Here is a 13,523-nt window from a genome sequence, read left to right as displayed (position 1 = left end):
GGGGCATAGTGCTCATGCACTTATGCCCTCACCTATGGTATAGTGCACCCTGCCTTAGGGCTGTAAGGCCTGCTAGAGGGGTAACTTATCTATACCTGTAGGCAGTGTGAGGTTGGCATGGCACCCTGAGGGGAGTGCCATGTCGACTTAGTCGTTTTATCCCAACTAGCACACACAAGCTGGCAAGCAGTGTGTCTGTGCTGAGTGAGGGGTCCCCAGGGTGGCATAAGACATGCTGCAGCCCTTAGAGACCTTCCCTGGCATCAGGGCCCTTGGTACCAGGGGTACCAGTTACAAGGGACTTACCTGGATGCCAGGGTGTGCCAATTGTGGAAACAAAGGTACAGGTTAGGGAAAGAACACTGTTGCTGGGGCCTGGTTAGCAGACCTAAGCACACTTTCAAATCATAACTTGGCATCAGCAAAGGCAAGAAGTCGGGGGTAACCATGCCAAGGAGGCATTTCCTTACAACTATGTATAACAAAAGTGGTACTAGAAGCACAAAGTGGAAATAATTAGGTTTCCAGCTCGTGTTTGTCATTAATGTTGTTCTCGGTCCTTGAGTTAAAAGGGACCACATATCCCCAACGTAAACTCTGACCTTAAGAGGGACCCTCAGATAGGAAACTTGAGATAACAAGGTCAGGAAAATCTTTAAAATAATAGCAATAAAAAGGCTGGTTTGTTGCTCAGTAATGCCAGCCATAAGAAGGTTATCGTTTTCATAAGACAAATTAAGAAATACGTAGCTTTTTTAAGCCTAACCTTCTTCTTATTTATCCACCTTTCAGTTTTGTTCAGGCACATATGGAATCGACATCCAGATTTCTGTCTAACCAGAGGGGGATCTGGATAGTCAAAACAGTTCAAAACAGAAATGAAAGGCAACTTTGTTCCACTACCAGTTCTGAAACTGACCTGAAAGGTTTCCAGAATATCAACTGACACAATCATCTTCTGAAGTTTGATGGCCGTCGCTGGTCCCACACTAACACGGACAAAAAAAACTTGTGCAGGTGGTCTAAAGTTGGCAAAGTCCACTCTGTCCAGGGAAGGGTTCTTTTCCGAATGTAAGTGCACCACATTCCCTTTGGGATCCATTGGGACAAGCACAGTGAAAAATTATGCCGGGTACACACATCGCCTTAATTGGGTGGAGAAGGCTAATTTTGGAGAGGTTTGTCCTGACTGCTCAACCTCCACCCAACCCACCTTGGTCCCTTGGATGGGATTTACTTATTATGTCAGACATCACATATGACACATGATTTCTATAATGCAAGGTAAAGAACCCCGCTAGGTACTCATACCCCCTTTATTTGAGGTACATACCTTTAAGGTCTAACATTATGTTTGTAGCATGTGCTGCTGCAGATCACACATTCTGCATATTGCTGTCGAAATCTGCAAGATGATTTTCTTTAAAAATGTTTTCACTCTTGAAATATCTCGGGACTCCTCCCTGAACCCCACAAAGCAGGCCAAAAAGACTCTTCAATAGATTGCTGTTAGAAATGGGGGCTTTGGTTGGCAGTCATGTTACCTCCTGTCCAAGCAAGGACCCTCACTCTAGTCGGGGTAAATCACACACAATCCAAATTATCCTATGCCCACCCTCTTGTAGCTTGGCACTGAGCAGTCAGGCTTAACTTAGAAGGCAACGTGTAAAGTAAAGTATTTGTGCAATAGATCATGCAATAACACAGTATAGCACCACAAAAATACACCACACAGTGTATTTATATAATATTTATCTAATAAGATGCAAGTCAAAACGATTAAAATGCAATAAGTACATGTTGAGATATCACTATAAAAGTGATATAAAGTGTCTTAAGTCTTTTAAAAGCAATAAATGTCTCTTTCAAGCACAAAGTACCTGGTTCGTGTGCAACATCTCTGCCAAGAGCCGCAGAGGAGATGCGTGGAAACAAAGGGGTGTGCGTTGATTTCTCGGGCCGCACACGGCGATGCGTCGTTTAGTTTTCATGAAGGGGCGGCTGTGCGTCGATTTCCGGTGCTCGCCCGTGGATCCTCTTCGGGTTGCGGGGTTTTTCGGCCGCCCGCGATGATGTGTCGATTTCCTGCATTGGCAGGATGGAGTCACAGGAAATGTGTCAATTCGGTGGCCGTTGCGTCAAAATTTCTACTGCACGCGTGGAGCTGCGTTGATTCCTCTAGATGTCAGGCTGCATTATCCAGCTCGGCTGTGCGTCGATCCAGTGGGCCGTGCGTCGAATTTCCAGTCGCTACGTTGGCACTATGTCAGTCTTCTTGATGCGAAGTAGGGCTGCGTCGTTCCGGTTCGTCGTGCAGTGAATTTTTCACCACGGTGCAGGCTGTGCATCGTTTCTGGCAGGCTGTGTTTCGAATTTCGCCGCACAAGGAGTCCTTCTTATAGTGATTAAGGGCCCGCCAAGCGGGAACCGCCAGAAGACCACACCGCGGTCAAAAGACCGCGGCGGTCATTCTGAGTTTCCCGCTGGGCTGGCGGGGGACCGCCAGAAGGCCGCCCGCCCGCCCGGCGGGAAACCCCCTTCCACGAGGATGCCGGCTCCGAATGGAGCCGGCGGAGTGGAAAGGGTGCGACGGGTGCAGTTGCACCCGTCGCGATTTTCAGTGTCTGCATTGCAGACACTGAAAATCTTTGTGGGGCCCTGTTAGGGGGCCCCTGCAGTGCCCATGCCAGTGACAAGGGCACAGCAGGGCCCCCCAGGGGCCCCACGACACCCGTTACCGCCATCCTGTTCCTGGCGGTGAAAACCGCCAGGAACAGGATGGCGGTAAGGGGGTCGGAATCCCCATGGCGGCGCTGCAAGCAGCGCCGCCATGGAGGATTCCCTGGGGCAGCGGGAAACCGGCGGGACAAAGCCGGTTTTCCGTTTCTGACCGCGGCTGTACCGCCGCGGTCAGAATTGCCCTTGATGCACCACCAGCCTGTTGGCGGTGCATCCTCCGTCCCCTACCCTGGCGGTCTCGGACCGCCAGGGTAGGAATCACCCCCTAAGTCTTTTTGGTACTGAGACTTCAGGGAACAGGAGGCTACCTCTATCCAAGCCCTTGGAGAGCACTTCTTCACCACAGACAGACAGCAGCAAGGCAGCAGGGCAACAGCAAGGCAGCAGTCCTTCACAGAAAGCAGACAGGTGAGTCCTTTGGGCAGCCAGGCAGTTCTTCTTGGCAGGATGCAAGTTCTGGTTTAGGTTCTCTTCTCCAGGAAGTGTCTGAGTTGGTAGGGGCAGAGGCCCTGTTTAAATACTAAATGTGCCTTTGAAGTGGGGGAGACCTCAAAGAGTGACTTAGAAGTGCACCAGGTCCCCTTTCAGTTCAATCCTGTCTGTTAAGGTCCCAGTAGGTGGTGTGACAGTCCTTTGTGTGAGGGCAGGCTACTGTCCTTTGACATACAAGTGTCAGGCCCTCCACCCTCCCAGCCCAGGAAGACCCATTCAAAATGCAGATGTATGAAAGTGAGGCTGAGTATCCTGTGTTTGGGGTGTGTCTGAATGAATGCACAAGGGAGCTGTCAACTAAACACAGCCAGAAGTGGATTGTAAGGCACAGAAGGATTTAAGTGCAGAGAAATACTCACTTTCTAAAAGTGGCATTTCTAAAATAGTAATATTAAATCCAACTTACCCAGTCAGCAGGATTTTGTATCACCATTCTAGCCATACTAAATATGACCTTCCTACTCCTTTCAGATCAGCACTACCACTCAAACAATATATGAGGGCAGCCCCAATGTTAGCCTATGAAGGGTGCAGACCTCACACCAGTGTAAAAACTAATTTAAGAGTTTTACATTACCATGACATGTAAACAGAGGTACATGTCCTGCCTCTTGCCTACACTGCACCCTGCCCTATGGGTTACCTAGGGCACACCTTAGGGGTGACTTATATGTAGAAAAGGGGAAGTCTTAGGCTTGGCAAGTACTTTTAAATGCCAAGTCGAATTGGCAGTGAAACTGCACATGCAGGCCTTGCAATTGCAAGCCTGAGACAGGGTTAAGGGGCTACTTAAGTGGGTGGCACAATCAGTGCTGCAGGCCCACCAGTAGCATTTAATCTACAGGTCCTGGGCACATATAGTGCACTTACCAGGGACTTATAAGTAAATTAAATAGTCCAATTGGGTATGATCAAATGTTACCATGTTTAACGGGAGAGAGCATATGCACTTTAGCACTGGTTAGCAGTGGTAAAGTGCACAGAGTTAAAACCAGCAAAAACTGTATCTGAAAAGTGGAGGGAGGCAGGCAAAAAGTTAGGGAAGACCAACCTAAGGCTGTCAGGTCTAACAATTGCTTTTTTCACCATTTGATTTGACTGCTCATCTTGAGTTCCTATGTCGCTGAGCTGCAACCAGAACCATTTCAGTCCAAGCACTGAACTTTCAACACGGAACATTAAAAGACTTCTCTTTATCGTTGTTTCTTGGAATTCAACTGTCGGGGTGGGGTAGTAAGGATTTTCGCAGGACCAGGTAACATGAGAATGACTCTTTGGAAGAGGATAGGTAATGGAGAAAACACCTTTCCAGTTCTCCCCCAAATGCAATTCTAAGTTCCCTTTGTCAGACCTTCATCCAGTGTTCATGCAGCAACAGGAACCATCTGAATCTTTGCTGGTCTTTGGACCCGAGGATCTCATGGGCCTTTACTGTGAGGTGGAAAGTTCATTAGGTGCACCACCCAGTCAAGCAGAGAGTCCTGACAATATTTCCTACAGCATCAAGTAGGAAAGAAATTCAGGGGAAGCTTGTACAAAGGTCAAAGACTACTCCAAGAACACCAGTACCTCCTTATGTCAATCAATCAAGGATCTGTAGAGCACGGCTAATCACCCATTGGGTCTCAAGGTGCTGTATGTGGGTGTGCTGCTCAGTCGAAGAGCAAGGTCTTGAGTTCCTTCCTGAACTGCTTCAGTGATGCGGTCTGCTTGAGCTTGAGGGGAAGGGTGTTCCACGTCCAGGCTGCTAGGTATGAGAAGGATCTTCCTCCTGCTATACTTTTTCCGGATCTTGGGGGCGGCTGCAAGGGTGCGCTGGGAGATACGGAGATGTCTGCTGGGTACGTAGAAGGTGAGGTGGTGGTTGAGGCATGCCGGTCCTATGTTGTGCAGTGCCTTGTAGGTGTGGATCAGGAGTTTGTATGTCATGAGCTTGTAGACTGTGAGCCAGTGTAGGTCTCTCAGGTGGGAGGAGATGCAGGTGTGTTGGTGGATGTCCAGGATGAGTCTGGCTGCTGTATTTTGGACTGTTTATATTCTTGATTGAAGTTTCTAGGTGATGCCGGCATAGAGTGCATTGCTGTAGTCCAGTTTGCTAGTGATGAGTGTGTGGGTGACTGTCTTCCTTGTGTCAGGGAGAATCCAATCGAAAAATTTCCGCAGGAGTCGGAGTGTGTGGAAGCATGACGAAGAGACGTGTTGACCTAACAGGTCATCGATAGAGGAGTCCAGGATGATGCCCAGGTTGTGCGCATGGTCAGTGGGGACGGGGGCATTACTCAGAGCAGTGGGCCACCAGGAATCGTTCCAGGCAGAAGGGGTGGAGCCGATCACGAGGATCTCTGTCTTGTCCGAGTTGAGCTTGAGGCAGCTGGCCTTCATCCAGGCGGCGACTGCTCTCATCGCGTTGTGGAAATTCCTCTTGGCTTGAGCAGAGTCCTTGGACAGAATCAGTTGGGTGTCGTTGGCATACGAGACTATGTTTAGAACGTGTTGTTTAGTGATCTTGGCAAGTGGGGCCATGTAGATGTTGAAAAGCATCGGGCTGAGTGAAGATCCTTGGGGCACTCCGCAGCAAGTGTCTTCAGGTTCTGACGTGAACAACAGTAGTCTGACCCTGTGTGTTCTTCCAGTGAGGAAGGACCTGTTCCAATCCAGGGCTTTGCCTCAGATTTCGGCGTCATGCAGTCTGTTGCAGAGGGTGGAGCGGGGAACGGTGTCAAATGCGGTGGAGAGGTTGAGGAGGATGAGTGCGGCCGTGCCTTCGAAGTCCAGTATGATGCGTATGTCATTGGTGGCTGCTAAGAGTGCAGTTTCAGTGCTGTGGTTGCTTCTGAATCCAGACTGGGATGGGTCTAGGATATGGTGTGTCTCAAGGAATTTGGTGAGTTGCTGGTTGACGTCTTTCTCTGTTACCTTGGATGGGAAAGGGAGCAGAGAGATGGATATGTAGTTCTTCAGCTCCCTAGGGTTGGCAGTGAGTTTCTTGAGTAGCGGGCTGATTTCGGCGTGCTTCCAGGCTGAGAGGAATGTGGAGGTCTCAAAGGATCAGTTGATGGTTCGGCAGAGCTCTGGTGCTATTGTGGTGCTGGCCAGGTTGAGGATGTGATGAGGGCATGGATCCGAGGGTGCTCCTGAGTGGATAGAGTTCATCAGTCTTTGGGTGGCCTTTATGGTGATGGGGGTCCAGGAGTTCAGTATCTGGTGAGGTGCTAGGTCCGTGGTGGCGAGTGATGCTGGCCGGATTTGGTTCCTGAAGCCTTCATAGATGTCCTGGATCTTACGGTGAAAGAAGGTGGCAAGGTTGTTGCAGAGGTCTTGGGAGGGAGGAAGGGAGAGAGGGAGGGATGGAAGAGGTGTCTGTCCCGGGGTTGGTGATTCTTGGATGATGAGGAAGCGTTCTTTGCCATTGTGAGCGCTGGTGTTGAGGCATGCTTCAAAGGCGGCTTTTTTGGTGGCTCTGACGTTTTGGTGGTGCATGATGAATGTATTTTTGTAGGTTGGGCGGTCTTCGGGGGATTTGCTGAGCCTCCATTTACATTCCAGTCATCTGCAGGAGCGCCTGGATTCCTGTACGTCTGTCATAAACCACTTGGGTGTTTTCTATGTCAATTCCCTGATGTTTTCTTTAGGGGGGCTACATTGGCGGTGCAGTTTGAGAGCCAGCGGTGTAGGTTGCTTGCGGTTTCATTTGCATCCGGTGGGAAGGAGTGGTTGAGAGCGTTGGTGAGTTGTGCTTCCCTGACTTTGCCCCAGTGTCTGCCAGGGGAGCGGGGTGTAGAGGCGTGTAGTGTTCTTTGTATAGGTGAAGTGGATGCACTTGTGTTTAGTCCAATGGTGTTCAGAGGTGTGGGAGATGGTGATGTTGTCCCCTGCTGAGAAAACTGGGTCAAGAATGTGTCCAACTCTATGAGTGGGGACGTTGACGAGTTGTTTGAGGCCAAGAATTGTGAGGTTGTCCAGGAGGTTTGAGGTGTTGGGGTCATTGTGGGTATCAAGGTGGAATTTGAGGACTCCGAGTAGGATGTAATTGGAGGAGGTGAACGCTTAGGGGGGTGACGAGGTCGGCGATGTCTTCCCATAACTGGGGTCGGGATCCTGGTGGCCTGTAGATGAGGGTGCCACCTAGAGAGGTGTTTGGGTTGGTCTGGATCTGGAAATGTAGGTGCTCGTGAGTTGACTCAGACTGCGACTTGATGGTGGTAGTCAGGCGGAGGGCGCTCTTGTAGATTATGGCAATGTCTCCTCCAGGCCAGTTGGCTCTGTCCTTGTGGATGATTTTGTAGTTGTCTGGGATGGCTGTGGCGATGTCTGGGCAGCGGTGAGGGTGATCCAAGTCTCTGAGAAGGAGATGTCCATGGCTGTTGAGTCAAGGAGGTCCCAGACTTTTACTGGATGCTTGACTAGGGCACGTGTGTTGAGGAGTGTGCACTTGAGATGGCTGTCCGTACTTGGTGTGGGATCATGGGGTGGTCCTTGGAGGGTGCTGGAGCAGGCGCAGCAAGAAAAAGATCCATGGGTGTTCCTGGGATCAGCTTGGTGGCAGGCTGATGATTGAACTGACGGATGGGGCGAGAACAAGGGTCCGTGGTGCTGGGTGCGGTCCAGGTGCGGACAGGTGCAAACAGGCTTGCCTTTGGTGCGCCTTTACCGAGTCAGCAGCATGGCCACACTGCGGCCGCCTTTAAGAAGAGGAGGGAGGCAGGGGATCCGGTTAGCTGGGAGGTGGGAGGGTGGGAAAAGCGCTTCGTGGGGGAGAGCACGGCCACAGGGACAGCAGCGACGCGGGGAAAAAAAGCAAGAGGGAGACAAATGAAAAAGAGATATAAAAAGAAACAGAAGTAAGAAAGTAAATGGCAGGAGTGAAGAGAGACAGAAGATACTTACTTGAAGATGGCCACTAGGCCACCAGGGATGAGGTGCAGGCAGGAGCCTGTGGGTGGAGGTGGGCCTTGAACTGAGAGTCAGGCAAGCTCTCAGTTCGTCCCAAGCAGCAGCAGCAGCAGCAGAAGCTGCACTGGGGAGGGCAAGAGATGCTGACCAGATGTCGCCCACTCACCCTCTCACAGCGCTGCAGCGCGCCAATACGCCGCCTGTATATGAGGATCTGGGGTTTGACCTCCATAAGAGTTGTGCTTGGAAGCCACGATTCATTGTAGAAGAAGCTGGGCATTGAGCCAGAAGACCTTGACAATTGATTTTGGCTACTGTCACCGAGGTTGCTCTGTGCTGGGAGCTGAAGTCAGAAGCGTCAAGCCTGTGCTCTTAATTCTTCCACTGAACCACCTCTGCTGCTGTGAGCTGTCTTCAGAGGATCCACTACCCCATCAGTTCCCTCCCCGTGCTTCATGACTCCTTAACCTCTTCTGTGGACCTTTCCACGAATCCCCCACCATTCAGGAGGCTCTTACTTGAATCGGTCACCTTAACTTGGACCTTTTCCATGGACCTACCAGTTCTGCTAGGGTCCTTTCCCTCAAACCACCACCATTGATGTGGTCTATTCCTTGGTTCCACCCCCTCTAGTGGAGGATTGAATCTACCAACTCTGCCCAGGGCCACTCATGTATACACTGTCGTAGGTGGGAAGCTCTTTGATAAATGCACTGCTTCTGCTGGGGGCTTATCTTTCAAAACAGCATTTCCATTGGCAGCAGCTCCTTCAATGATCTACAATCTATCCACAGAGTATGTATGGTATAGGTCCTTTCATGTATATGCTCTCTCTAACAGTGGCTCTTAGATGGCTTGCCGACCACTACTGAAGGGGCATGAATCTATCTCCTCTGGTTGGGGCTTTTCCTTACTTCCTCTGTGGGTGTCTCTTTCAGGATCTGGTACCTCCGAAGCTAGTTTTGCAACAATCATCTCCCCTACTGGGGTTCCCTGACTTGAATGCGACTAAGCAAGGTGTTAAGATTGATTTGAGTGGATATGTTGGGGTTCACATGGAGCTAATAAAAAGTTTAAATATTTCTCACATTAGTAAGAAGACTCTGGAGTATTTTGTCCAGTTCTGGAGACCTCATCTAGAGTATATCTGTGTCATTTACAAATCTGGAGGCCACATCCAGAGTATTGTGGCCAATTCTGATGGTCTCCTTTGGAGTATTGCATGTAGCTCTGCAGGTCACTTCTAGAATGTAGTCTAATGCTGAATGCCACATCTGTAAAATGATACAGAAGTTTTGGAGACATTTGAGAACTTCTTTGATCAAAACATTTAGGGGGTCATTACGACCTTGGCGGGCGGCTACTGCCGCCCGCCAAGCGGTATCCGCCGTGCGGCCGCACTCCTGTGGCCCCCATTACGACATCCCCGCCGGCCCAGCGGGGATGAGGCCGCAACATAGGAGTCGGCTCCTAATGGAGCCGGCGGTGTTGTGGCCGTGCGACGGGTGCAGTTGCACCCGTCGCGCTTTTCACTGTCTGCTATGCAGACAGTGAAAGGCTGGCCGGGGCCCTGTTAGGGGGCCCCTGCCATGCCCATGCCAGTGGCATGGGCAGTGCAGGGGCCCCCAGGGGCCCCAGGACACCCCTTACTGCCAGCCTCTTCCTGGCGGTGCAAACCGCCAGAAACAGGCTGGCGGTAGGGGTGTCATAATCCCCAGGGCAGCGCTGCTTGCAGCGCTGCCCTGGAGGATTATCACCGCCGGGGCTAAAACGGCGGGAAACCGCCGGCCCCGGCAGTGCGACCGCGGCGTAATAGGGCAGGAAGCACCGCCAGCCTGTTGCCGGTGCTTCCGGCATTTTAGCCCTGGTGGTCTTGGACCGCCAGGGTCAAAATGACCCCCTAAATGGTTTAACAGAGTATGTTCTATGAGGATAGTCTTGTGAGTACATGGATGAACGACAGAAGTAAGAATAATATCAGCAATTATTACAATTCTCCAGTGACTTTATAGAAAGTCCTATATAACGTAACCTTTGAATTGTAATAGGTAACTAGTGTATTGTTTGAAGGGAAACAAAGGGAAGCCCTCTGTGTCAAATAATCTTGCACTAAGTTGTGAAGCTCTATGGGCCTTATTTTGGAGTTTGGCACATGGGATGCCCCATCATAATGTGACCTATGTTTCACCCGCCATACATCAAGTGCCACAGGCTAAAATGCACTAGTAATACAGTAGAAGGGGTATCTACCACGTTTGTGATGAAATATCCCATCTACTACACTCTAAATAAAACCCTATCTATCAAAGCCTCTAGGGGCGCTCACAGTTCCTGACACATGTATGGCTCTGTCCCAGCCCTTTCCATCTTATCAAATACTCTTCAATGTTGAGACATATACTTCTAAACTAGCAGTGCGTTATTATTGAAGCACAAGCTCACCCAGTATGTTACTGACTGTACCCTACTCCTGACGACCCTCTAACATCATGAACATAAAATGGCTGCTACACTTCCCCTTCAGACAGCAGTGCCCTTCCATTCGCAATGTTTTCCCAAGTCTCTGTACAGTGGATCCTTTGCTTGATACGTGTTTTCTTACCCCCCTACAGGTGAGAAGTGGATGGGGCCTGTCCTACCAGGGCAGAAGTCATTGCTGTAGAGGCTCGTTCCAGTAGAAGAATCTGTGATCACTAGAAAAGCACTTGAAGATAATTTGGTCTGTGTACCACTGTAAGGAACAAGCCCGCTCGACAACAGACTGAATTTGGAAGCAGGTCATAGTAAACGTGTATATTAGAAGTTTGCTTTAGATGGGCAATGGAACTGGACTTACCAAGAGGTTCACTGTGACTGGCTATATTTAGAAGGGAATATAGGCTTAGAAATGGCATGAAAAGGTTGCAGAAGATGAACCAAGAGACATAGGCCCTCATTATGACAGTGGCAGTGAAAACCGCCTACTGCCACGGCGACGGCCACCAAAAGACCGTCGCCGTGGCTACTAGCCAACCACCATATTATGACCGTAGCTGGAAGGATGGCGGAATTCCAGCTACGGTCATGGTAGTGGATGGCACGCCAGTAGACCACCGCAGACCGCATCATGACCCATGATGCAGCCTGGCAGTGTTCAGCTGGCGGATGCCGCTGCTGGAAGCAGTGCCCCGTCCTGCCTTCTGTCGGAGGACCACCTGAAGTCAGGTAATTTGGGTGCTCCAACAAGGGTGTGTGTGTGTGTATGTTTGTGTGTGAGTGAATGTGGGTGAGCGTTGCATTTGGTATGTGTGTGGATGTGTGAGTGCGTGTATTGCGTGTTGTGTGAATGCGGGTGTGCTTGTATGTATGTCACTGTGTGGATGTGTGTGAATGGATGTATGCATGCGTGGGTGAATGTGGGTATGAGTGTGTGTATCTGGTGTATGATGGTGTGTGAATGTGCGTGTATATCGGGTGTGGGAGGGGAATGGGGAGGATAGGGGAGGACTCTGGGAAGGGGGGCAGGGAAGACCTCTATCATTGACAGGGAAGGGATTCCCTGTCACTGATGGTGCCTAACGCATGGTTTTCGTGGCGGTAAGGAAGCCACGAAAACCATGGCGATAGGGTCATAATCCCGGGGGTGGGACAGTGACGGCCACCTGGCTGGAGACTGTAGTCTCCAGCCCGGCGGTTGTTACCGCCCTGGCGGACGGAGTGATACATTGGCGGTTTGGCTTGAGCCAAACCACCAATGTCATATTTTGGGGAAAGGTACCGCCAACCTGGTGGCAGTACTTTTCTCCAAAATACCACCGTCCGCCAGGGTTATAATGAGGGCCATAGTGTGTGTGATCGATCTCAACCTCCTGGGGGACGGAGACTGCAACAGGTTGTCCTTTCACTGGGATGAGGACTTGAGAGGACCAGCCAGGGGCAAGGATAATATGGATGACTATACGTAAGGATGTGCATATTGTCACGGCTAACAGAAACTCATGCATGTCTCTCTGAACATAAAATGAGAACAAATAAGAACTCTATGGAAGACGAGCAGTTACCCTCAGTGTGCCACCACCGGCTTACTGTCATTGTCATCACACCAGTCCTTACACAGACCTCATTATTTACAACCAACTTCCTGCAATAATTCTACTGGGAGGGGGGCTCTCGCACTGATGTCTCCATTACTTTTACATTCCCTTTTAATGTACTGTCTCACACTTTTCAGTTTTTTCAGTGTATGGAGGCTTGCTTTGGCTGCTGCACACCTTTCAGCTCTAGCTGTATTCAATCATCAAAAAAGTTGATTAAAAATCATTTTTGGAGTCCGTCTTGGTGTATAAATGTTTGTGCGTGAGGTATGCGGTAATGCATTAATGGCTGTGTAATATGAGGAAGGTCTTAGAACACTGAGGATGAGCTAGACACTGACAACAGGGAGTGCTTCTGCTCACAGCAGGTGTGTGCGGGGATTGAGGGTGAAACATTGTCAGCAGTCACCACTTCTACATAGAGCAGTTGTGCTTGTGTCTGTAAGTATATGGTAAATACTTAAACTAGTGACCACTTCTGCCTAGACTATGTTTGTGTACGTGCATGCATAGATGAGTGAATTGGCATGGGATTCTCCATACTCTGTGGATGTTGTGCAGGCATGCATGTTTATCTACATAAGTCTGGCTTGACGGACACTCTTGCAATTGACTCTCCAATTCCCTCTGTGGCACCCAAACTAGATACTTCATCAGGAGAGAGCATGAATCCAAAAACTCTGTGGCCATGCACATGATCTTGTTGGACGGCAGGCAGTTCAGCTTCTTAACCATGCACCATCCTCAGTTTCCTGTTTCTGAAAGATCCTTGTGGATTGGAATCACCAGCCAGCTAGTTTCCTTTTTGATTTTGATTTTCCTTTTGTATACGGCTAATCAGCCTCAGAGATGGCATAAAATAAGGCATTGTTCGTTTATCTGTTCTAAACTGATTTTTCTCAACACTTACTGAATGATGCATTTCACTGTAGTATCTTTGCAGCCTTCATCAGTTAGTCATGCAACACAGAGAACAGCCCTCACCATCAGTGTGGTTTTTATTATTTGTAATGTGCTGAGAACGAAGAATGTGTAACAAACACAGAATAAAAGAAAATAAGTTACTTATCTGTAACTGTGGTTCTCTAGTATTGGTATCTTTCATAGATTCATATGCTTGAATCATTGCCCGTCATTGAAGTGGAAGTCCAATGGTACATAGAAAGCAGTAATTCAAAATTTCACATTCAAAAGTAATGCAAAAGAAATTCACTTGATAGCTTATAGTTGTTATTACAAATGACCCAAAGTCCAGCCAACCAGGCAACAGCACCCTTTAGAATTCTCACCACAGAGGCTTTAGTCTCTCAGACTTTCTAGCACAAG

The 13,523-nt window shown here is 49.4% G+C and overlaps 1 protein-coding gene across 1 annotated transcript in view; it reads left to right on the top strand.

The window, feature by feature from the left end:
• Positions 1-12,431, top strand: part of LOC138303647 (glutathione S-transferase kappa 1-like) — a 295,766-nt gene extending 283,335 nt beyond the window's left edge. The window contains exon 8 of the mRNA XM_069242948.1: positions 10,737-12,431. Within this exon, the coding sequence (XP_069099049.1) occupies positions 10,737-10,786 (50 nt within the window). The 3' untranslated portion in view covers positions 10,787-12,431. The remainder of the gene's footprint in view (positions 1-10,736) is intronic.
• Positions 12,432-13,523: the final 1,092 nt, after the last annotated feature.

The sequence above is a fragment of the Pleurodeles waltl genome, chromosome 7, assembly GCF_031143425.1.
Source record: "Pleurodeles waltl isolate 20211129_DDA chromosome 7, aPleWal1.hap1.20221129, whole genome shotgun sequence".
NCBI lineage: Eukaryota > Metazoa > Chordata > Amphibia > Caudata > Salamandridae > Pleurodeles > Pleurodeles waltl.
The sequence above is the reverse complement of the archived record's forward strand: the minus strand, read 5'-3'. Positions and strand labels throughout refer to the sequence as shown.